Source organism: Schistocerca piceifrons, chromosome 3 (genome assembly GCF_021461385.2).
Source record: "Schistocerca piceifrons isolate TAMUIC-IGC-003096 chromosome 3, iqSchPice1.1, whole genome shotgun sequence".
NCBI lineage: Eukaryota > Metazoa > Arthropoda > Insecta > Orthoptera > Acrididae > Schistocerca > Schistocerca piceifrons.
In genome coordinates this window covers 377183966-377211085 of record NC_060140.1, presented here as the reverse complement: position 1 = coordinate 377211085, position 27120 = coordinate 377183966, and the positions used below count along the sequence as shown (strand labels likewise).

At 41.2% G+C, this 27120-nt stretch overlaps 1 protein-coding gene across 1 annotated transcript in view; it reads left to right on the top strand.

Moving 5' to 3' along the window:
* The window catches only part of LOC124789512, a 218228-nt gene that overhangs the window by 130376 nt on the left and 60732 nt on the right, over positions 1–27120 (top strand). The window contains exons 3-4 of the mRNA XM_047256898.1: positions 3820–3967; positions 21906–22091. Coding sequence (XP_047112854.1) covers positions 3820–3967; positions 21906–22091 — 334 coding nt within the window. The remainder of the gene's footprint in view (positions 1–3819; positions 3968–21905; positions 22092–27120) is intronic.

Here is a 27120-nt window from a genome sequence, read left to right as displayed (position 1 = left end):
CATCCTCCAAGATAGGCTGTATTCTTGAGAAACAATGTGTTAAGGTGATCTTCCAGCCTCCCATGAAGATTGTAGCTTTACTCGGCTCTGTAATGAACGATTTATTGCTTCATAAGGTTGGTGTGTTTCAGATTCCTTGCAGAAATTGTGAGAAGTCATACATAGGACAAGCAACATGTACAATTCATGAGAGATGTGTGGAACATCGAAGATACACATGCGTATCACAGCCAGACAACTCAGCTGTGGTCCAACATTGTACTGATACAGAGCATTCCACAAACTACAGTGATGTGAAGATTCTAACATCCACCTCTTCCTTTTGGGACTATGTCTTCATGGAAATAGAGAGTAAATTAGCTAATAATTTAATTAATAGAAGTAATGGTTTTAATTTGGACAAAGCATGGAATCCGGTTCTTTGGAAAATTAAACTGCAGAGAAGTCATCATGGTGTCATCACCACCAAACAAACATCAATACAAACATCAATAAGTGACTCAAATGTCTGTATGCCTTCACCGCAGGCAGCGTGTGTGCAAGAAAACCTTTTTGCTGCTGACCAGTGTCTGTGACTTGCAGGTGTGTAATGCTGCAGTGGAGCCTAAGGCCGCATTTGGCACCTTGTCTTCAGTCTTGTGACTCACTCTGAGGGTGGCCAGATGATACATGGTTGAAATATCTGTGGAAGAAATTTTATTTGCATGGCTGCATGCCCATAATTTAATGGACTATTCATTACACTGCGAAAAGTTGAAACTGTACATCAAGTACCTCTCTGGAGAGGAGATGATTTAAGACTAGGATGACTTGCAATGAATGGCAACAAACTGCATCAATGTACTGCTGTGCTTTAAGGGTACCATGGATGAACTTAAGGAGTCCTGTTATGAAAATGAATGGCACTCCAGAGCATTGTTGCTGGTTGTCAGGCCATATGGCAGGTAACCGTCAGGTTGGTATCCCATCGCTGTCTAGTGCATCTCCAGACATGTCTTTGGCCTAGAATTTCACTGACTGGGGAATAATTGTCTTCATTGATGAGTCTAACTTCAAACTGAGCCCTGAAGACCAATGAAGCTGCGTCTGGAGGCATCATGCACAGTGGTGGGATACTAACTTGGCTGTCATCCACCACATAGCCTGACAACAAGGAGTGCTGGTCTGAATGCCTTTTAATTTCATAGCAGGAACACTTTGGTGGACATTGCAGCACCATTACAACACAGCAGTACATTGACAATATTCTACACCCCATTTTCTTGTCCTTCATGGCAAGCCTTCCTGGGCTTACATTTCAGCAAGATAACGCCTACTCGCACATGGCAAGAGTTTCTACTGCTTATCTTTGTGCTTGCTAAACCCTACCTTGGCCATCAAGCTACCTGGATCTCTCCCAAATTGAGAAAGTTTGGTGCATTATGGGTAGAGCCCTCCAACCAGCTTGGGATTTTATCAGTCTAACATGCCAACTGAACAGACATTCAACAAATGTATCAATTGATGCCAAATTGAATAACTGATTCTGTAAGGACTATAGATGGACCAACACATTCTTGACTTACACAACTGGCAAACATCTTTCTTGAATAAATCATCCAATTTTTCTGAAATTGTAATCATTTGTTTGTTTGTTCATGTACATTACATCTACTGATTACCATCCCATTCAGGTAATTCCTCCACAGTGTGTATTTTTACTCATTTATTTATTTTTATTTTTTATTTTATTTTATTTTGTTCTATTTATTTATTTTGTCTGAGATTGTATTTTACTTATTTATGACAGCTTTGAATATGTCGTGCTAAAATTTTACTTTAATTATTTAAGAGTTTTTGTTACAACATGCAAAATAATAATCTATCTACATCTACAGCTTATTCTTCTCACTGTGCCATTTATTAGGGCTTCTTCCCATTCCATTCACTTGTAGAGCATGGGAAGAAATACTGTTTAACTTCCCCTGTGGGTGCTGTAATTTTATCCTTGTGATACCTGTGGGAGCAATACATTGGGAGTTACAAAATACTCCTAGATTCATAACTTAATGCTGGCTCTTGAAACTTTGTAAGTAGGCTTTCTCAGGATAGTTTGCATCTATCTTCAAGTGTTTGCCAGTTCAGTTTTTTCAGTACCTCTGTCACACAAAACTGTGACCATTTGCTGCCCTTCTGTATGTATTTCCAATATCCCTTGTTAGTTCTATTTGGTATGGGTCACACACACTTGAGCAATATTCTAGTGTATGTTGCACATATGATTTGTGAGCAATCTCTTTTTTTTAGACTGACTGCATTTCACTAGTACTCTACCAGTAAACCAAAGTGTGCTACCTGCTTTATCTGCAGCTGAGCCAACGTAATCTTTCTATTTCATACTCCTGCTCAAATATTTGTATGAATTGACTAATTCCAACTGTGACTAATCTGTACTGTTGTCATTTTGTGAATAGCACAATTTTACATTTCTGAACATTTATAGGACGTTGCGAATCTTTGCATCACTTTTAAATCTTATTTAGCTCTGACTGAATAATTTTGCAGCTTTTTTCAGATGGTACCTCATTATAGATAATTGCATTATCTGAAAAAATTCTTATTATTCCAAAAAACTACTATTCACATTTATGTCACTTTCAATCGTTTGTCACATGTACTTGTACAATATTAAGTGAGTCATAATCACCAGATAAACAGAGTCTGTTGAATTTCATGTGATTATTTCATAGACAATTTCTTGCTGAATTTATGATGCTAATATGCTATGTGGATCACAGATCATTAGTGAAAATATTTTTGGTAAAAAAATGACAATCACTTACTACGTATGTGAGAAACTGAGTATAAATGGACACAGTATGTAAGCAATTAATCAACCATGCATCCTCAAAGCACACAATGCCACAGACACAATAAAACAATCTGGCAGCCAAGGACTTTTTTTACATACATGAACACCATGGGTGTCCACCTTGCAGGCCGCATGCAGACCAAAGTGAATATCCTTTCGAGGGGAAAAAAAGAGCTGTTTATGTAAAATGATAAACTGAAACATAATCCTAAAAATGGATTGATATATGCAGCCAAACTTTTCAATTTAATGGAATAACTTTAAAACTGATTTCAGGATTTCTGGGAAAAAAATGTATTTATACAACACTTTTACAAACAATATAGAAACAGCATCGTAAGATTTTCAGATGGAATGCATAAAACTACAGTCCCACATCCAATGAAAAGAAAAATTTGATTGTGTCTTTCATTGGACTTTTACAAATCATACCTGCCCAGTGACAAATCTCCCATGCTGCACGGCCATGTATTATATATGTCATCTTTATTTGGACACACATACATTTGTGAACAGTTACTTCCAAGAGCAAAGCACACAAAGATTAAAAATAGAAACAAAATTTCAGACAAACACATTGAGGACACCCTAGAATTGCAGCCACTTTGATCAAACCTAATACTGGTATCAGTTTCCCAAATTCAAAGTCAAATGGCACATTTATAATGACCTACTTATAACATTATTAGCGAAATATCATAGATAAAGCATCAAATTAATTCCATCTTGCTTTTTCAGAATAAAGGATCATAAATTAATGTATATGCTCAGTGGTTATAATTTGTGGTTGTATGTTGTGTGTGGCCCAAAAATACTTGTCCTCTTCCAATGTGAACCATGTAGGCTAAAAGGTTGGACAGCCCTGGTGTACACTTTTCAACACCTCCACTAAAAGCTGAATGATTTCTTTTTTCATATAATTGTCTGCATTTCATATTATATTAATATATTTTGTATGTTCTTTCTAGAAATATAAATTGGGCACTAAGATACACTGGACTTCCGAATGGCGATATTTTCCATATGAAAATGCTTCTCTCCAGCAATTTTGGGATGAGGCATCATACACACAGGATGAAGTGCTGGTACTTTATGGCTTATACCATAAGGCAAAAAGTAATTATTTAAAGTTTTCCTTGTATTATTCTGTACATAAGAATCACCTAGAAGAAAAATTATGAATATCATCAGTAATAAATACACACATTAAAAAAAAGGTTTGCATCACCTCAGTTCTGAGAGTTCCGGAACCTGTACAGAAAATTGGAATAGAGATCAACATAAACATCATTTCCACCCTTTTTATTGCTCATGAAAACCACACACTGTGTGTTGTACCACCATACTGCGAGACCTTCAGAGGTGGTGGTCCAGATACCTGTACTCATTGTGGTATAAAATCCACAAGTTCATCAAGGCACTGTTGGTCCAGATTGTCCTATACCTCAATGGCAATTCGGTGTAGATCCCTCAGAATGGTTGGTGGTCATGTTCTCCATAAACAGCCCTTTCCAGTCTATCCCAGGCATGTTCGATAGGGTTCATGTCTGGAGAACATGCTGGCCACTCTAGTTGAGCGAAGCCATTATCCTGGAGGAAGACATTCACAAGATGTGCACAGTGGGGCCGCAAATTGTCGTCCATGAAGACAAATGCCTCACCAATATGCTGCCGATATGGTTGCACTGTCAGTCAGAGGATGGCATTCACATATCACACAGCCGTTACGTCCCCTTCCACAACCACCAGTGGCATATGTCTGCCTCACATAATGCCACCCCAAAACAGCAGAGAACCTTGACCTTGCTGCACTCACTGGACAGTGTGTCTAAGGTGTTCAGACTGGCCGGGTTGCCTCCAAACACGTCTCCGACGATTGTCTGGTTAAAGGCATATACGACACTTGTCGGTGAAGAGAACGTGATGTCAATCCTGAGTGGTCCATTTGGCATTTTGTTGGGCCCATCTGTACTGTGCTGCATGGTGTCATGGTTGCAAAGATTGACCTCACCAAGGACATCGGGAACAAAGTTGCACATCATGCAGCCTATTGTGCACAGTTTGAGTTGTAACACAACATCCTGTGACTGCATGAAAAGCATTATTCAACATGGTGGCCTTGCTGTCAGGGTTCCTCTGAGCCATAATCTGTAGGTAGCAGGCACCCACTGCAGTAGTAGCCCTTGGGCCTTGGGTGGCCTAAGCGAGGCATGTCATTGACAGTTCCTGTGTCTCTGTATCTCCTCCATGTCCAAACAACATTGATTTGGTTCACTCCGAGACACCTGGACACTTCCCTTGCTGAGAGCCCTTCCTGGCACAAAGTAACAATGCGGACATGATCAAACCATGGTATTGACCATCTAGGCGAGGTTGAACTACATACAACATGAGCCGTGTACCTCCTTTCTGGTGGAATGACTGGAACTGATTGGCTGTCGGGCCCCCTCCATCTAATAGGTGCTGCTCATGCATGATTGTTTACATCTTTGGGCATGTTTAGTGACATCTCTGAATAACCAAAGGGACTGTGTCTATAATACAATATCCACAGTCAATGTCTATCTTCAGGAGTTCTGGGCACTGGGTGGATGCAAAACTTTCTTTGATGTGTGTATAATGTTGTCTCCATTGACATACATCTACATCCATACGGCTCCAACCATTCAGAGATTATTTCACATTTACAATGTGTCAGGGCTTCTTTCTCGTCCATTGGCACCTTATGAACAAAAAAAATTATCCAATTATGAAGCCACAAAAACTTACAGGAGGCAAAGTCTTAGCTTTACTGTGGTTCCTATTGGAGCACTATGTAGGAATGTGTGGGATATTCCTAAATTTCCATCTTCATGTTGGCTCTTGAAAATCTGTAAGTAAGCTTTCATGGGATAGATAGTGTCTACATTCAAGTGTTCTCCCATTCATGTTTTTAAGCATTTCAGTGATGCTCGCATTGGGTCAAACAAACCTGTGATAAACTGTGCTGCTCTTATTTGTATACATTCAATATCTGCTGTTAATCCTATTTTGTATGTATACCACACACTTGAGCAGTATTCTAGGATGTGTCACACAACTGTTTTGTAACCAATATCCTTTGTAGACTAATTGGATTTTCCCAGTATCCTACCAGTCGAATAAAGACTTCCACATGAAGACTGTTTACCTTGTGACTGAGCCTATGAGATCATTTCAATTCATATCCCCATAAGTAGTTACACCCAGTTGACTGATTCCAACTATGACTCATTGATGTTGCATCCATAATGTATCATGTTTTTGGATTTGTGAACTCCACAGTTTTACATTTTTGAAAATTTAAAACAATCTTTGCACCTTTTTGAAATATTATCATGCTATGTCTGATTATTTGTAAAGCTTTCTTCAGTTAGTACTTTTTTTTGTAGATAACTACACATCTGCAAAAAAAGTCTGCTGTTACTGTTAACATTGTTTGGCAGGACTCTAAATGTACAATACAAGGAGCAAGACTCCCAACAAACTTCCCTAGAACATGCCTGAAGTTACTTTTACATCTTTCAATGATTTTATAGGATATGGGATGCTAGACTTCCCAGAAACTTCAAACTATTTTAGACAAATGAAAGGAAATTTCCTTTATTATTGAAAAATTGCACGACAATATGAAAATTAGGCAGTCTAAACTCTGTAAATCAGTTTTTCTGAGAAGGGTTGGGAGGAGAGAGACCCACATTGATGGTTCTTTAAATTCTACTCTCTAATGGCAACACATCAGAATGTTATCCTCCAGCAGCTGTATAGTACAGAGTGACACAGAGTAACGGGAATATTGGAAATGAGTAGTGTCAGCCATGGGCAAGTGGCAGCACAGCAGGTTCACGACAGTTAGTGAGCAAACAGTCTGCCATTTCAGCAATCATGGATTAGTGGAATGGACAATGGCATGCGTTAGCCATAAAAATGTTTTATAAGAACAATGGTATTTTTGTAGTGCTGCAGAGGGAGTTTCGACATTTTTATAATTTAAGACATCATGATGCCATTCTGTCAAAACATGTAAGAAAATGTTGGATTAATAACTTTGAAGAGACTGGATCTGCCCTCAAGAAGAAACCAATAGGATGACCAAGAAGTGTGTGTTCTTCAGCAAACATTGATGTTATACACAAGTCTGTGTTACAGAGCTCATGGCGTTCATTTCGTAAGCAAGCAGGAGTGGTTGGAATGTTCCAGGAGAGAGTTCATAGAATTCTTCAGTTTGATTTAAAATTTCATCCATACAAACTACAGATGATGCAACAATTGTAGGACAATGATTACTGGTTATGATTAGGATTCTGTCAACAAATGATAACAAAAATAAACAATGATGATAAATTTTTAAACAAGTTGTGAATGTCAGATGAGGCACATTTTCATCTCACAGATTATGTGAATTTACAGAACTACCGTTACTGGGAAAACACAAATCCTAATGATGTTCATGAGCGACCTTTACTCACTAGTAAAGTGACAGTATGGTGGGGTGTTTCACCACATGGGGTATCGGACCATATTTTTCCACAAATGAACAGGGAAATTCAATAACTGTCAATGCCAATCGTTACATGGAGATGTTATGAACTGTTGTTGCACCTGCATTGAACAAGTTTCCAAACGTTCAAGAAGCCTGGTTTCAACAGGACAGAGTGACATCACACACTGCACAGCAATCAATGGCACATGTGCGAGAATTGTTTGGCAACTGTGTGATATCACAATTCAATAACATTCCCTGGCCCCCTAGGTCGCCATATTTATCTGTTTGTGATTTTTTTCTTGTGGGGCTACCTCAAGAGCAAAGTCTACATGACTCGACCAAGAACCCAGGATGAGTTAAAATAGAGAATTCAGGATGCCGTTGACGGTATCCCAGCTGAGATGTTGCAGCAGTCAATGAGGAATCTCAATAGCAGATTTCATGAACGTATTTGTACAGGAGGATGCCATTTAAAGGATGTAATTTTTTAAAAATGATAAATGCCATCAATGTTTTGTAAATGGCAAAGTTGTAAGGTTTCAATTACTATGAATGTAATTTCTTTACTTCATCACTTATAGTTTTATTGGATTGTGGAAAAATTCCCTTTTTTCTGTGTCACCCTGTACATACCATCCAGATTTCTTCAAGTTGTCTTAATTTTACTTATCACCCCTTTGATGTTTTTATGTTTACAGGATTTCTCCGATTTCCATAAATCACTGCAGGGAAATACTGTTATAGTTCCTTTGAAAGGGCACAGTCAATTTCTTTCTCCATCCTTGAGCCAATCCAATCCCTAATGACCTCACTGTTGATGAGACATTAAACCATAATCTTCCTTTCTTCCTTCAAGTTTATATCTTTTTCCTCTAGCCTGTTATAACCTTTAATCACCAATAATTGCATGGATATTCAAACACACTCACTTAGAAACAATAGCACGTTACATGATAACAACTCAGTATCTCTTATTCAACTGCCGTGCTGTGAAATGCGGCCGGCGCCGTTTGTAGCTAGGTGGTGCTCCCGCGCTCAGCCGAGTTGCGGAGCGCCTCTATCTCCGTTTGCGCATACTGTCGTGGCGGCACTGTTAAATGTCATGGCACTGTCACAACACTTTTCCCCCCTTGAAAAAAAAAACGCTCACTTCCGTGGAGACATGGACAGTGCGGAGACATCCATGGCCTCTTGTCAGGCCCTGAGAAGATCCCGCGGAGAGACACGAGAGTATGGTCGAAAATGTCCAGGACGGAAGCTCGTGCGTGGAACATGCCTCTTGGATGAGATGATGGGTGAAAACTCTGGAGCAGCATCCATAGGTGTCGTGGACCCGGGGGGTGTGCTCCAGCGAGATGGGTCCTGGAGAAGGTGGCGTCGCGACTGGGGCCGGTTCCGGCGTACTCAGAAGCGGTACTGAAGTCGGCTGCATCAACACGTACGGTAGATCGGCAGCAGTGACAGGACTGGCTTCTCGGGCTGGTGGATGCGAAGGAAGGGGTGGTGGCACCGGCGTGGCCACCACTGGTGGGCACATCTGGTCATAATGGTCATAACGTCATCCGTACGTATTTCACAAAGCCAGCGGCCGCGAAGAGCCTTGACCACCCCTGGAATCCATTTAGTGCGAGATCCATACCCTCGTGCCCATACGTCAGCGCCCACCGAGTATTTTTCCACACTAGGGGACACAGCACAAGGCCTGACAGGGTGAAGCAGGTGCAGTAGAGTGCGCGGTTGGTGACCATGCAAGAGTTCAGCAGGGCTGCAATCACACAGAGGCGTGAAGCGATAAGAACTCAGAAATTGCAGCAGAGCGTCATCTGTGGAAAAATCACTAAGGAATTTTTTCATCTGGCTTTTGAAAGTGCGGACAAGGCGCTCGACCTCCCCATTCGATTGCGGATGGAAGGGCGGTGCTGTAACATGATGAATCCCTTGTCCAGTACAAAAATCACGGAAGGCCTGCGAAGAGAACTGAGGGCCATTGTCCATGACGATTGTGGATGGAAGACTTCTAGCGCAAAGAATTTGGCCGCAGTGGTGGGCAACGGACAACGAACAACAAACGGAAACTTCGGGAAGGCGTCAATCAACAGTAGCCAATAAGTACCGAGGAAGGGGCCGGCAAAGTCAGCGTGCACCCGTTCCCATGGCTGCGCTGGATCAGGCCACAGAGAGGGCATTGTACGAGGTGCAGCCAGTTGTTGAGCACACTGACCACACGCAGCCACCATGTGGGCGATGTCCGAATCAATACCGGGCCAATAAACGTGCCTGCGGGCCAGGGACTTCGTCCGAGAAATACCCCAATGGCCTTCATGCAACAGTTTGAGAACATCTTTGCGAAGAGAGGCTGGCACCACGACCCGTGGAGATGCGCCTGAAAAAATTCCTTAGTGATTTTTCCACAGATGACGCTCTGCTGCAATTTCTGAGTTCTTATCGCTTCACGCCTCTGTGTGATTGCAGCCCTGCTGAACTCTTGCATGGTCACCAACCGCGCACTCTACTGCACCTGCTTCACCCTGTCAGGCCTTGTGCTGTGTCCCCTAGTGTGGGAAAATACTCGGTGGGTGCTGACATATGGGCACGAGGGTATGGATCTCGCACTAAATGGATTCCAGGGGTGGTCAAGGCTCTTCGCGGCCGCCGGCTTTGTGAAATACGTACGGATGACGTTGTAACATTACGAGTCAAGACAGCTGTAACGGAACTTGAATAGCGTAAATTTATCGTTAAAAACGCACGCCGCGCAATTTGTTATGATTTGGTCGGTCATAATAGTAGTAACATGCTTTTGAATACAATTAAAATATAACGGCTATACCTGTTTAGCGTTATTGGAAATAATTTGTAATAAATTACATCAGTATCACAATCTGCCAGGAGGTAGCTCCCTTCATGAGGTATTTTCATTATTTTATATGGACCTGTATATAAATATTGCCATTTCTAATTCAGTCTTTTCCTGGTTGATGCTTTTGGGTGATTTCTCAATAAAATTTCTTCCCCTACATCATATGTGACTACTTTCTCACATTTTTATCAAAACGGGTTTTTCTCAATTGTGCTTGATGCTTCAGGTTTTCGTAGACCTTCTTCACCATATCTTCTTTCTTGGTAATCTTTTGTTCTATTGCAGGTAATTTCTTCATCCATTCTGGCACAATACTTTCACCAAATACTATTTGGTTAGGTGAATAACCTGTCAATAAGTGTGGTAAGTCATTATACACTTTCTCAAATTCATAAATCCAATCGATCCATTTATAATGTTGTTTGGGTATGTACGTCCGTAAAAATCGGTTCAACTCTCGGAAGATTCTTTCAACCGGATTTCCACAAGGGTAAAATCTTGAGATGTAAATGTGCTGGATTCCTTGTTCTTTCATAGTGTCTCTCCATACTTTGCTTGTATAATAAGCAGCGTTGTCTGTCAAGATCATTATAGGTTTGCCAAGCTCAGTTATATAGTTGTTGATAAATTTGCGTAACATGGGTCGAACATGGAGATTTTTCAAAGGATATAATTTCACATATTTTGAAAAGAGATCATAGAAAGCCAATACATATTTGAACCGTTCACGTGTCATGGGACATGGCCCACAGACGTCACATGACACCAACATTAAAGGTTGTTGTGGGATGATAGGATGTAATTCTATCTTCCGACAATAGTTTATGGGTTTCGCCTTCTGACATATTTTGCACTTCTTAATAATATTTGTAGCTATACGTCCCAAATTTGGATGATAGCAGTATTGTGCTATTTTGGCTGTACATTTAGCGGCACCAAAATGACCCCAATTCAAGTGAGTGTACCATACTAGTGATTCTAAATATTTATTTGGAACACAAACTTTCCAAACATCTTCTTCATCCTTCCTCCGATACAATATTCCGGATTTTAATTGATACTGTTCTTGAGAGTGACTTAGCGTTTTGCTTTCAACAGCCTGCCTAATGGCTTTCTACAACTTATCATCTTCTTGCAGTTGTGGAAGACTTCGAGATAGCTGTGAAATCTGCCTCTCACAATATTGCCTTGATAAATTCATGACTTTAAAGTCAATAGTCCGTTCTTCACACTCGTCAGCATTCTTTCTTTTCGGTAATGTTGAAAGAGCATCGGCTATGATGTTGTCTTTCCCTCTGATGTATTTGAGCATAATATCATATTCTTGCAGTAGCAAGGCCCACCGGGTTAAACGTGAATGGAACATCCTTCCTGTTAAAGTAAAAGATAAAGCTTTGTGGTCGCAGAATACAATGATCTTCTTTCCATATACAAAACAGCGAAACTTTCTAAGTGACCAGACCACGGCCAGTACTTCCAATTCAGTAGTACAATATACACGTTCACAGCTAGATAGTGTTCTGCTGGCAAACCCAATTATCTTGATGGTACTGATATCTTCTGGATTGTCCATCTGGAAAAGAGTGGCACCCAATCCTGTTTCAGAAGCATCCGCAGCAATATAAAAATCTTGATCAAGTCTCGGATGATGTAACAGTGGAGCATTAGTCAAAGCATTGCGAATGTTATCAAAAGCTTGCGTGCATTCGGAATTCCACTCCCACATGACATTTTTTCTTAACAGCCGTAACAAACAGTCTTGGCTTCCTAACTAATTGGGTAAAAATCGTCGAAAAAAATGAAACTAAGCCGATAAATGACTTTAATTCCGTTCTATTCTTTGGATAAGCACATCTGTTAATCGCATCCATCTTTTTAGGATTTGGTTTCATCCCTTCAGGAGTGATTATATGTCCAAGAAATTTCAATTGGTTATGAGCAAACTTGGATTTGCTCAAATTTACAGTAACTCCGTATTCCAAAAATTTCGCAAAAACTCTTCTTAATAAGTCCAAATGTTCCTCCCAAGTTTCAGAAGCAATTATCAAATCATCCACATATAAAGTAACTTCATTCAAAAGGTCTCTGCCCAGTACGGTATCTAATGCCGATATGAAAACACCACCGCTTATTTTCAACCCAAATGGCATGACAGTAAACTGGTAACTTCGGCCCAGAAAAACGAATGCAGTATATTTTCTAGATTCTTTCAATATTCTAGTTTGCCAATATGAACTACGCATATCCAAAGAAGTTAAGAAGCGGGCACCATAAAACTTTTGTACTAACTCTTCTAGGTTCTCCGGTCGCGTTTGTACAGGTATAATGATCTTATTGATCTCTCTGGCATCCAACACCAATCTGATGTCACCATTGGGTTTAATTACCGCAACAAGAGGGTTACAATATTCAGAATCTGAGGGCTCAATAATACCCCATTCTAACATTTTATTGATTTCCTTTCTGACTACTTCTTTCTTTGTCCATGGGATAGAATAGGAAGTACGACAAAAGGGTTTATGTGCATACGTCTTTATATGGTATTCAAAGTCTTTTATTATACCCGGACGTTTACTAAAAATTGACTGATATGCTTCCAACAAGTAGTACAGTTCATCCCTTTGGATAACAGATAAATATTCTGATTCTAACACCTTTTCCTGCAATGACATTTTATCCATCATTTCTTCAGAACATTCAATAAGGCATATATCATACACATTTTCATCATCAATACTGACATATTTTACCATTAGATTCATACACAATTGATTTGGAATTACTCGGCCCTTTCTCAGGGTGGCTGTCAAAACATTACCATTGGAATTAAATATACATTCACCTTTCTCTAAATTAATGATTGCACCGGTCTCACATAAAAAATCCAAACCCCAGATACATGGTACTGTCATTTTAGGAACAACCAGGAATGTACTTTCTATTTGAGCCCCCTGTATTGTAACGTCAATACGTACCTGTTTCACAACTTTTTGCATTTTTGCGCTGAACGCGCCAGACACGGTACATCCTGTGATAGGAAAAGTAGGCATTTTTACCCCTCGGCTTATCTGTTTTAAACAGTCCAACGTCATGACACTAATAGTTGCTCCAGTATCAATTAATATTTCAACATCAACATTATTTATACTTGTTGGAATTATTGCCTGTAAAATTTGTCCGCATTTATTAGAAACTTCAGGTTTTTCTTCAATTAACTCATTCCTTATATCCTGATGATTATTGTACCTTAATACTCTCACTTCAAATTGATGCCTGCCTTCCTTCTCCTTTCCAGTCATCCTAGGAAGGCATTTGGTGACTGGTATTAGTTTAATCTATCTCGTTGAGTCATCGGTGGGGGTTCATGAACTTCCACAATCCGTACAGTATGATCCGAGTTGTGGTATTCACCCCGTCGCACATTGGATTCACCCCGTCGCACATTGGAGGCTCCTTCGCCCATTGGTATAACTCCTTGTGCTGGATGAGGACTCGAGGCATTTGTTTCATCCTGCCGATGAACATTATGCTTCGAATTATCTTCCCAAGGTCGAATGCAATTGGGTTCATCACTTGGGTACCTGTTACTCTTATTAATATCACTACTATGCACATTCGCGTCACCACATCGAGGTTTACCTCTAGCACAGTAAGTATCTCTTCTATATTTATTACAATCATTGTTTTTATTGCAACCATAGGATGAAGATTGTCCATGCTCCTGTGATGCGGGTTTGACCTGGTTTTCGGTATTATTATTATCATACGTTAAATTATTATTGTAATTATTCGTATTACTATGAGTGTGAGTCGACATTTGATTACTACTCATTTGTCTTGCGTCTTCCATAATCATATCTATAGAGTCAATCACCGACAAGAATTGTTCTACGTCGTGGTCAGGAACATTTATTAACTTTTCACGTATATTTATGGGCAACCTTCCCTTCAAAATTCTGATCACTTCCTTGTGAGAAATTGGATCACTCCAATAACGTGTCTTATTTATGTACTTTTCAAAATATTGCCTTAAAGTACTCCTTTTACTGTTAAAATACTCAGGTTGGTAAACCTCTTTTCTTAATTTCTCTTGTTTACTCGACGACCAGTATTTAGCCAAAAAAAGTTGTTCAAACTCAGCGCAAGTATGGCAACTTTCACTTACTTCGGCGGCCCATAATGCGGCTTCTCCGGTAATTTTGGATACTATAAATTGAAGTCGGTCGTGTTCTGACCAGCTACGCGGAAATATTCTTTTGAAATTATTGATAAAGATTTTCGGATGCAGGTTGTTCTTTTCAGTGGAGAATGTTGGGAATTGTCTACTTTTAAAAATGCTGTTCTCCACCTTTAAAGAAGACAAATATCCTCACTGACCAAAAGAATCATCATCTTTACCAACCGAATCATCAACTTCCCAATGCAAATTTTCACCACAATTGTACTTCGTATTATCACATGTTCGGTTGTTTTCCGACCTATTCTCCGAACGTTCGTCCTCTGTCAACAAATTTTGTGATGACTTTCGTTCTAACTCGGCCAATTTATGATTGGTTTCCTTTTGCCATTTAGGTAACTCATCAACTATTTTGTCTTTTATTTTCTGAGATTCGCTAGTGAAGAGCTTAATTAATTCATCATTTCTACTCAGGTGCTCATTGATATTTTCATTTGGCTGGGATCCAATAGTAGTCTTAACCTTGTCTACAATTTCATTTCCTTTTATTTCTATCCATTCAGATAGATCTTCGTCAAGTCTTTTAGTTTGATCTACTAAATACTTGTCAATCCCCTTACGAGCATCGGACTCAAACTCGACTATTTGTTTTGAAAGCTCTTCTATCTGTGCGCTAGCATTGAAACAGCTGCTTTCACACTTAACCATCCTATTGGACAAGCCATCAAAACTCTTCGAAACTACCTCATATTTCTTTTCTACTTCATGAAGTTTTCCCATTAAATTATTATATTGCCTTTCTAAGGTGTTAGAAAACTCTACATCTAGTTCTCCAAATTTCGCATTTAATTGAGTCTCCCAGTCCGCCTTTAATTCTTTCTTAGTATTTTCCAGTTTATAATCAAAGGTGTTCAGTTTGCTTTCCAAAGAATCCATTTTAACTTCTAATGAACCAAATTTGGCCTCAAATTTTTCATTTAACTTTTGATTGTCCTCTTTTAATTGCTTATTATCTTTTTCTAGTGAACCAAGTCTTCCATTCATTACACCCATTTGAGTATTTATTGATACCAGCATATCAAACATTTTTTTGATTAATATTTCCATTTTGAGGATCAACTTGCTGATCTACTTCTGAAACCTCAAGATCTTTATGTTCTCCCACGCTGCTTACCTTACTTATCATTGTATTTGAATCTCCTAACAGCTCTAAATCAATAACTGTATTATCATCTATACATGTCTCCTGTCCCACATTGAGCTCATGGGATGCATCATCCCTATCCTCTTCACTTTTCTCACTCTCTCCACTCATTACTCTACTCAACTGCACATTGTCATGTATTCTTTTCGTTCGTTTTGACATGATTATTCACTACCAAGACATACACTTATTTTCACTATGTATTTATATATATTTATCTTCCGAAATCACAAGTCTCAACTTCCTTTTATTTTTTTATAACTATACAGTTATTTTAATCATACCTGGTAGTATCGCTCACTTTTAGCGATTATTGAAGAATACCTCTTTCATTGGACAGACTCACTGGCTGCTACAATATTTTCCAACTCTAGGGTTCGTGAATCCGGATGACACCCGACTCGATGCAGCAATCCTCCTCGATCGAGCCGCACGTTGTGGCGCCACTTCTACCGTATCTTCCTTCGCCGTCGGCGTTGTCGTGGTTACCGTGAGACACTGTTATACCAAGAGGAAAGGCGTGTCGATCTTAGAGCATGAGATATGATGACCTTAAGCCATAGACAACACACAACGGTCACGGTAGCACCTGATTCCAGAATAGCTGCAGTAGTTAAGATCTACGAACTATCCCCTGTTGACCAGGTCCCCAAAACTTAACTCGTAACGAGTTCCCTTCAAAGCAAATTGTCATACGATCGTCTATAAAGGCTTCGTACAACGAGAGTACATGTTACGGTTTATGGAATAATAACAGATACGACCAAACTGTCTTGTCTCTTCTGCTTTATTTAACATAACTTCGTTCACAGTTTCATTTCGCATTCACCACTCATTCACTGAAACCCTTTGATGAACAGTTTTGGTTGCATAACACCAACAGTCAATGATAATGATACAGCTTTTCTCCTTTTTATAAATTGAAGCCCGCTCTCCGTGATATAATAAAAAAAAAACGGTCTCAATACCGCGTGCCTCGTGAGACGCGAATAGACTTATCCTGGAACTGACCGCCCTGTAGGTGTACTCAATTTAATGACCACACTTCACTGTCCGCTATTTCGTGTAACTGAATGTCCATTTGTAAGTCTGATTATACACTGTAGCTATTTAAAATTCGCCCCTATATTTTTCACAACGCACAATTAGCACTTCGTTACTCGTTTTCTTTTTTTGCTTCTAAGAGTAAACGGAAAAAAAAGACGCCGTATCATCGGCTTAGTCGATATAAAGCAAAACACCTTAATATGCCCAATTTTACCTCTTCTTATAGGATCGGCTACCTTAATCATTAATTTATTACATATTATTTCCAATAATGCTAAACAGGTATCGCCATTATATTTTAATTGTATTCAAAAGCATGTTACTACTATTATGACCGACCAAATCATAACAAATTGCGCGGCGTGCGTTTTTAACGATAACTTTACGCTATTCAAGTTCCGTTACAGCTGTCTTGACTCGTAATGTTACAACGTCATCCGTACGTATTTCACAAAGCCGGCGGCCGCGAAGAGCCTTGACCACCCCTGGAATCCATTTAGTGCGAGATCCATACCCTCGTGCCCATACGTCAGCGCCCACCGAGTATTTTTCCACACTAGGGGACACAGCACAAGGCCTGACAGGGTGAAGCAGGTGCAGTAGAGTGCGCGGTTGGTGACCATGCAAGAGTTCAGCAGGGCTGCAATCACACAGAGGCGTGAAGCGATAAGAACTCAGAAATTGCAGCAGAGCGTCATCTGTGGAAAAATCACTAAGGAATTTTTTCATCTGGCTTTTGAAAGTGCGGAAAAGGCGCTCGACCTCCCCATTCGATTGCGGATGGAAGGGCGGTGCTGTAACATGATGAATCCCTTGTCCAGTACAAAAATCACGGAAGGCCTGCGAAGAGAACTGAGGGCCATTGTCCATGACGATTGTGGATGGAAGACTTCTAGCACAAAGAATTTGGCCGCAGTGGTGGGCAACGGACAACGAACAACAAACGGAAACTTCGGGAAGGCGTCAATCAACAGTAGCCAATAAGTACCGAGGAAGGGGCCGGCAAAGTCAGCGTGCACCCGTTCCCATGGCTGCGCTGGATCAGGCCACAGAGAGGGCATTGTACGAGGTGCAGCCAGTTGTTGAGCACACTGACCACACGCAGCCACCATGTGGGCGATGTCCGAATCAATACCGGGCCAATAAACGTGCCTGCGGGCCAGGGACTTCGTCCGAGAAATACCCCAATGGCCTTCATGCAACAGTTTGAGAACATCTTTGCGAAGAGAGGCTGGCACCACGACCCGTGGAGATGCGCCATCCGTGGCCAGAAGAACAACACCATCATGAACAGACAGACGAAGGCGCAAGTCATGGTAGTTGCGAAGGGGATCCAATGCCCGGCCCTTGGTCCTGTCCAGCCAACCCCGTTGAACAAAACCGATCACCTGACGCAGGACCGGGTCCCGCACAGTAGCCGACGCGACCTGTGAACCTGTAAGTGGAAAACCCTCGACCGCACGGCGTTCTTCCTCATCAATGTGGAAACAGAGTAGTTCATCACGATCGATAACCGGGTCGGGGCCCATCGGCAACCGTGACAATGCATCAGGGTTGGCGTGCTGGGCCGTGGGGTGATAGTGAATCTCATAGTGAAAGCGAGACAAGTATAAGGCCCAACGTTGCAGGCAGTGTACTGCCTTATTCGGAAGTGACGCCGATGGACTGAACAGAGAGACCAGTGGCTTGTAGTCGGTGATGAGCTGAAACTTAGAACCATACAAAAAAACGCTGAACTTTTTAGAGCATAAATGAAAGCAAGCACCTCCTTTTCGATTTGAGAGTAACGCTGTTGCACATTGTTGAGGGTCTTGGAAGCATAGGCGATGGGTTGTTCCAACCCATCCTCATACCGATGGGCGAGAACAGCCCCTAGGCCATACTGTGACGCGTCAGTCGCCAGAACCAAGTGCTGACCCGGATGGAATGTGAGAAGACAAGGCACCGACTGCAAATGAGCCTTCAGGTGGACAAAAGCCTGCTCACACTCGTCGGACCAACAGAAAGGGACGTTTTTGTGTAACAACTGATGCAGAGGATGAGCTACCACCGCCGCGGATGGAATGAATTTGTGATAATAAGCAATCTTGCTTAGAAATGCCTGAAGTTCTTTGACCGTAGATGGCCGGGGTAGAGCATTAATGGCCACAACGTGCTGACGTAGAGGACGTATACCCTCACGCGACAAGTGGAAACCATGATACTCAATGGAGGGTTGGAAGAACTGTGACTTGGCCAAATTGCAACTCAACCCAGCCAAATGCGAAACCCGGAACAGTGAACGCAAATTGTGAAGGTGCTCCTCAGTGGAGGCCCCCATGACAACAATGTCATCCAGATAGTTTATGCAGCTGGGAACGGAAGCCGTGAGCTGTTCCAAAAACCGTGAAAAATGGCCGGCACGCTAGCGACGCCAAATGGTAACCGCTGGTACTGATACAACCCACAAGGTGTGTTGATGATGAGAAACTCCTTGGAAGAAGCATCCAATGGCAACTGATGGTACGCCTCCGATAAGTCAAGTTTGGAAAAGAACTGGCCCCCAGCGAGCTTGGTAAATAACTCCTCAGGATAGGGAAGAGGATAAGTGTCAATGAGGCTCTGTGTGTTGATAGTGGCTTTAAAATCACCACACAATCGCAGACACCTGTTTGGTTTAGAAACCACCACGATTGGCGATGCCCATTCGCTGGAGGTAAAAGAAGGAGAATCCCTGAAGATTTTAACCTGTCTATCTCAGCCTTGACAGGTGCACGCAACGCCGCCGGAATAGGGCGTGCCCGGAAAAACTTAGGGCAAGCTGTAGGTTTAAGAGTAATGTGGGCTTCAAAATCCTTGGCACGACCCAGACCAGCAGAGAACACGGATGAAAATTCAGAACACAATCCATCCAGCTGTTGATACGGAATATCCTCAGATATGAGGTGCACATCATCATCAATGGAGAACCCGAACAACTGGAAAGCATCATAACCGAACAGGTTTTCAGTGCCCGCATGATCCACCACATAAAACGTGAGGGGCCTAACAACAGACTTGTAGGCAGTGGAAGCATCAAACTGGCCAATGATAGGAATTTTCTGTTTATTATAAGTTCTCAGATTTCGCGTAACTGGAGACAAGGGAGGGGAGCCCAACTCCAAATACGTGCAAGAATTAATGAGAGTTACTGCAGAGCCAGTGTCCACTTGCATGCGAATGTCTTTATCCAGAACACGAACAGTAACAAACAACTTATTTGTTTGAGAAAGCACACAGTTAACATCCATGTCTGATGCCTCATCCTTGTCAACAGGAACTTTAGGGGACTGACACACAGAAGCATTGTGGCCTTTTTTCCTACATGAATTACACATGGCCCAACATTTTGGACACGTGGCCCTGTCATGCTGTACGAAACAACGTGGACAAGAAGGAAGTGCGGAACGAATCTGCTTCTGTGGTTGCTGTTTTCGCTGCGAGCATTGCGGCCCAACATGACGTTGTTTACGCATGTGAACCACTGCCACATCTTCGTTCTCCTGTGAAACAGGCAAATTGTCCATGTCAAAAGTTGACTGTACAGTGCCTACATCACACCACACGTCTATTTGCACGCCAGCAGCGTGAGACACTTCAAAGGATTGAGCGATGCTTAGAACTTCCGACAACGACGGGTTTGGCAGTTGTAGGGCACGTTGCCGAACTTCTTTATCAGGAGCAAGCCGTAGAATAGCATCCCTAACCATTGAATCAGCATAAGACTCATGATGGGTGTCCGTGACAAACTGACATTTCCTACTCAGACCGTGTAGTTCCGCCGCCCAAGCCCGGTAAGATTGATGGGGCTGTTTACGACACCTGTAGAACGCCATGCGGGCGGCAACGACGTGGGTGTTTTTTCGGTAATAGTTAGACAATAAGTCACACATTTCTTGGAAGGACAGAGAGGCAGGTTCCTGCAGAGGGGCTAACTGAGATAGCAGCTGATAGATCTGTGGGGAAATCCAAGATAGAAATAACGACTTACACATAGGAGCATCGACAACGCCAAAAGCCAAGAAGTGTTGCCGCAAACGCTTCTCATAATCCTCCCATTCTTCAGCGGCCTCGTCGTAAGGAGGGAATGGAGGCGGAGAAGCGGAAGACAGATGATGAGTAAGTGACGTTGACAATGCCTGAATAGCAGCTGTCAGCTGTGTTTGTTGTTCAATGAGCACTTGTATAAGCTATTCCATGTCTACCCCGTCACGAACACACAAATCCACAATGCAGTGAAAGTATCTGACCTCGTCGCCAAAAAGTGTTATAACCTTTAATCATCAATAATTGTGTGGATATTCAAACACACTCACTTAGAAGCAATAGCACGTTACATGATAACAACTCAGTATCTCTTATTCAACTGCCGTGCCGTGACATGCGGCCGGTGCCGTTCGTAGCTAGGTGGCGCTCCCGCGCTCAGCCGAGTTGCGGAGCGCCTCTATCGCCATTTGCGCGTACTGTCGTGGCGGCACTGTTAAATGTCGTGGCACTGTCACAACAAGCCTACCTCATTATAATAATTTGCCACATTCTTTTTGTGTTGTATATATGTCTTGTTCATCTATAATTAAGTTCGATTTTGTTTAACTTTTATACCTGAGTCGCTTCCATATTAAGTCCTCTGAAATGTTTCCTTCTTACTGAATATCTGTCCACTCTAATGGAAGCAAATTTTCACTGTCGAAGTTTAACATTCATTGTTTTCTTGAATATAGCTACAAATGTTTTACTGCCTTTTATTTTAGTAAATAGACCTTTAACCAATCTGGATTGATATTCATTCCTACCACTTTTATTTAAAGATATATTTCTTCATATTTATTAATTTAGGAGATGCCTTACTGTCATTAAAAATTTACTTTTATTTTTGTATGTTTATCTTTTTCATAATGTAATATGCTCCTTATAGTGTTCTCTCCATTAGATGAAAACTCCACTACAAATATTTCTGTCAAAAGCACTCCTTTACCCTCAACTAACCACATTCCATGACATTAAATATATGTCTCCAACTGAACTTATTTCTTCTTTTACACTATTTACATTGAGACTCTTGTAGTGTCCTGGTCAAATGAAATCACAATGGAGTGTGGTAGGTATATCTTCTACTTTCAGAGCTTCCTATATTTTTGAAAACGATTGTTAACTATTGCAAAGTGTCATATGATTTCTATTGTATTACAGCAAAATTTCATCAAGAATGTATTTCATTTTACTATTCTTTCTTTTCTACTACAGATGTAGAGGTAACCAGCAAAACATTTTTCAACTCAGGACGATGCTACACACTGAAACCATTGACTCAAGTAGAAACAGTTGGACGTGTAGTTGGATATTCTGTTACACTGAACTATGGAACATATTCATCTCGACAGAATACTGGTTGGAGCATATACATCCATGATCAAACAGAAACTTGGTCAGGTGAGAAAGACCACTATCAAAGATAAAGCACTACTTGACTCACAATACGAAACAGTATAAGAGGAATTATTGTTCAGTTGTGTAGGTATCATTTTTCAGTAACAAACTGAAAATAATTATTTGTATTATCTCAAAACTAAACCACCTTAATGAATACCATATTTACTCTAATCTAAGCTGCACATTTTTTCTGATTTTTGTAATCCAAAAAACAGCCTGTGGCTTAGAATCGAGTGCAAAGTAAGCGAAAGTTCTGAAAAATGTTGGTAGGTGCCGCCACAACTACAACTAACTTCTGCCGTCAAATATATGTAGTGCTACACAGGCATGCTTTGCAGGCACAAAGATAAATACTGGCACCAAAACATCTGCGTCAGTAAAAAAATTTAAAAAAAAAAAGTGGAAGACGAGCTTTTTTCTCTGCCCCGAGTTTCGACCACTGCATTTTCATACATTATCCAACGAAGTAAATACAAAATCCGTATTGTTCATCTTCGAAAGTAGCAGCATTTCAATGTACTACGAAAATCCGACTTGCAAGACTGTTTGAGATGTTCGTCAATATGGCCAACTCTACATTCTGAATTTTTTCCTACCTGTGAGAAGAGATGGTTGCTAATAGGAACTTTTATGAATTGTGAATCACATGCAGTATTCTCTCCACCATAAGAATAATACGAATATAAACATTTTGCCATGTATTCTTTCGTGTTTGCCGCTATCTGCCTAATAAACTACGAAACTAGAGTGAGACAACAGCAAACGCGAAAGAATATACATATCATGTCATGTTTATATTCGTATTATTCTTATGCCTAATAGTGATACAGTCAGAATTGAAGCACGGCAATTGACTAGATTTTTAAATCTAAGATGACTAATTTCTGTGCAGAATATAATGCACTAAAGAGGCATCTGCAAAGATTTTCAAACGGAGAAAATTTTTCACTAAACTCTCGTTCAGAACACCTTCTATCATATGCAGCCTATTGTTTGTTAATCATTATCAAAGAAAGCAGCAGTGTAAGTAACAACAAATAGCAGTCTCTTACCATTGTTTCGCTAATGAGACAATTCCTCTCTCTTTTTTTTTTTTTTTTAATTGTAAGCGGCGGTAGCGCGCACAAAAGCAAGCCATGCCGTGAGCGGCAACAGGCTGTAAACACTCACTATCAGAATGCGACAAACAATGCATGACAGTACAGTAATGCATTTTCAGCTTAGAGTGACGTAAACACCTGTAACAAAGAGAACGGCACTTATCAGATCAAAGAAAAGTAAGCAATCTATTCAAAGCAGATGAAATACGTGAAAAAGGAAGGGTACCCGTATAAATATGGATGGAGCACCTGACGCATAGCATTGGCTACCTGGTAAAGCTTAACTGCTAAGCTTATGACTCGAACCAAACTACTGTAGCTGTATCGTCATTTATTCGACCTAAATTGTGTCTCATATTACAATGGACCAACTTTGTTTTGATTTGGAGGTGTGGCCTAAAACTTTTCCCTTCCCTTGAATTTCGATTCTCAAATTTCAGGTGCAGCTTAGATTCTGGAAAATTTTTTTCCTTGATTTCTGGTCTCATTTTTCAGGTGCGGCTTAGATTCGAGTGCAGCTTAGATTCAAGTAAATACAGTAGTAATTATTCATTATGTAGCACTTAGAAATTGCAAAATATGTAAGGATTAAAAAGTAGAGTAAACAACTGCTAAATATAGACTGTGTGGTGATGCGCAAATCCACGTTCGTGTGTGCCATCCATCTGCTGTTACAGATGGGCTAGCACTGAGCAGATGACACATCAACTGGAGCACAGAAAATTGCAGACCATGTATAACAGCAAGCAGTAGTATATCTCATGCTCACTTGTTTGCAAAGCATGGAGTTTTTCCCAAAATGCCACATGGCAGCAGGTATTCTTCTCGGTAACACTTCCTGCAGAGATGCAAGCACTATGCACTATATGATATGCTCTCCCGACTTTTGTTAATAACTGAAAAATGTGATATCAGAAATTTACTGGCTTCTCATGTGATTAGTTTAAGTTCAAGCAAGAAGATGCCAAGTTGGTAAAATGGCTTGATATTGCTTAGCAACATAGCAGTGCATGGCACATGCGTGTGGAGAGCTGGTGGTATATAAGCAAGGGGCTCTAGATGATTTGTATGTGCAGAAAAATGCTTGCCAGAGACTAAGGATTACATGCATGGAGCATCTGATTATCGGACCCCACTGAATTGAACCTATGGTATAAATTGCATTCTAAACCTTGCATCAGTAGGCAAAGGGCAACACAGTAACATAGGTGTGAACCTGCTGTACTAAGCAGGCCCATCTGTGAATCCACTGGACAATGAAAATATTAGAAATTTGTGTATTATGTACACTACTGGCCATTAAAATTGCTACACCACAAACATGACATGCTACAGATGCGAAATTTAACAGACAGGAAGAAGATGCTGTGATATGCAAATGATTAGCTTTTCAGAGCATTCACACAAGGTTGGCACTGGTGGCGACACCTACAATATGCTGACATGAGGAACGTTTCCAACCCATTTCTCATACACAAACAGCAGTTGACCGGTGTTACCTGGTGAAACGTTGTTGTGATGCTTCGCGTAAGGAGGAGAAATACGTACCATCACGTTTCCGACTTTGATAAAGGTCAGATTGTAGGCTATCACGATTGCTGTTTACCATATCGGGACATTGCTGCTCACATTGGTCGAGATCCAATGACTTTTAGCAGAATATGGAATCGGTGGGTTCAGGAGGGTAACACAGAATGCCGTGCTGGATCTCAACGGCCTTGTATCACTAGCAGTCGAGATGGCAGGCATCTTATCTGCATGGCTGTAATGGATCGTGCAGCCACATCTCAATCCCTGAGTCAATAGATGGGGATGTTTGTAAGACAACAATCATCTGCACGAACAGTTCCATGACGTTTGCATCATCATGGACTATCAGCTCGGAGACCATGGCTGTGGTTACCCTTGACACTGCATCACAGACAGGAGTGCCTGTGATGGTGTACTCAGCAACATACCTGGGTGCACTAATTGCAAAACATTATTTTTTTCAGATGAATTCAGGTTCTGTTTACAGCATCATGATGGTCGCATCCGTGTTTGGTGACATCGCGGTGAACACACATTGGAAGCATGTATTCGCCATCGCCATACTGGCGTATCACCTGGTGTGATGGTATGGGGTGCCATTGGTTACACGTCTCGGTTACCTCTTGTTCGCATTGACGACACTTTGAACAGTGGATGTTACATTTCAGATGTGTAACAACCCATGGCTCTAACCTTCACTCGATCCCTGCAAAAGCCTACATTTCAGCTGGATAATGCACGACCACATGTTGCAGGTCCTGTATGGGCCTTTCTCGATACAGACAATGTTCAACTGCTGCCCTGGCCAACACATTCTCCAGATCTCTCACCAATTGATAACGCCTGGTCAATGGTGGTCGAGCAACTATCCACTGAATAATATTATTCTGTGAACTATTTTTAGTTAATGTCAACTAACTACATTGATTCTGAAAACAAAGGTATCAGTTACTGTAGACAATGCAAGAAACCACTGTCCGATACATGCTGCATGGAGCACTATTAATAGTTTCTGTTTTAGTGTGAGACTTAGCTGTTCCATGCCAGTGTTGATTCCAGAACTTATGGGATTTTCAAGTTATATATTGCCAAATATTTACTTATTCAAAATTAGGCACAAATTACTACTGTCAGTGTCAACATGATCATTGTAATTTGTCAATGAGATTCTTTCTTTTAATTTTATTAATTCTTTTTTGTGATAAATAGTAAGTTGTTACAAGTGACATATTCCCTGGGCCATTCCATCACATCCATTATGTAACGTTTATTTGGAGCAGATTAGATCATGGAACATACAACCGTTCCCACACTGGTGACCCCATCTGAGCTGCATAACAGATGCCTTAAGAACTTAGAATCATAGGTCAAACCGGAAAGCTGGCCAACACCCGCTTTTGAGCTCTGCTCTGGCTGGCAGCCCCCCCCCCCCCCTCCCCCCAGGATGCACAGTTCACACAAAACACCACTGCCGGGCACATGCCCCACCTTCCCCCACCCAGCCAGCTCATGCTGTGGTTCACCTGCTGCCTTTTAATTCTTGGGACCCCCAGCTGTGGTTTGCCTCCGTTGAAGCAATTTTTGCAGGGTCTTCAGTGGCTCATGACACTAGACGTTTCACTCTGATGGTCACACAGCTGGAGCTTTCAATTGCTGTAGAAGCTTGCGACATCATTACTGCTCCAGCTGAACCGGGCAAACTCCATGCACTTAAAGACTGACTGATTAGGCCAGTTGACCTCGTCAGAGATGGAGCACACACATGTGTTATTTTCAAAAGAGGAATGCACTGATATGCAGCCCTCACAGCTCCTGAAACATTTGTGTGCTCTGGCCGAACCTATGATAATACCGAATAACCTACTGCTTACAAACTGGCTCACACGACTCCCCTACTGCAACACATCTAAGGTGCTCGGCAGCCGCTGGCTTTTTTCTCCATGAATCTGTCTGAACCAAATCAGCAGTGGGCCACTTACTACCATTAACTTCTTGCTGTATACGAAGTGATAAAATATTTCAACCTCTCTGTTGAAGGGCACCCCTTTAAAGTGTTCCTGACCACCAGTCCCTCGCCACAGGTTCCTGACAAAAAGACAGCAGCCAAATTTTCCCTTGGCAGTTCCAACAACAAGAATATGTTGCAGAAATCACAACTGACATATGACATGTGGCAGGCATTGACAATATTGTCACTGTCTTAGCTGCCTACAATTACAGCCCCCCTTGATTATGCTGCCTACCACAAATTACAAAGACTGTGCAGTGATCCCAGCACCAGACTCAACCTTTAACTGTATATGATCCCAGGTATGGGGTCATATATTTGGTGCAATTTATGTGTGAGTTCTGGCCATCCAGATAGTCCTAATGAATGCATATGAGCCCACCTATCCCGC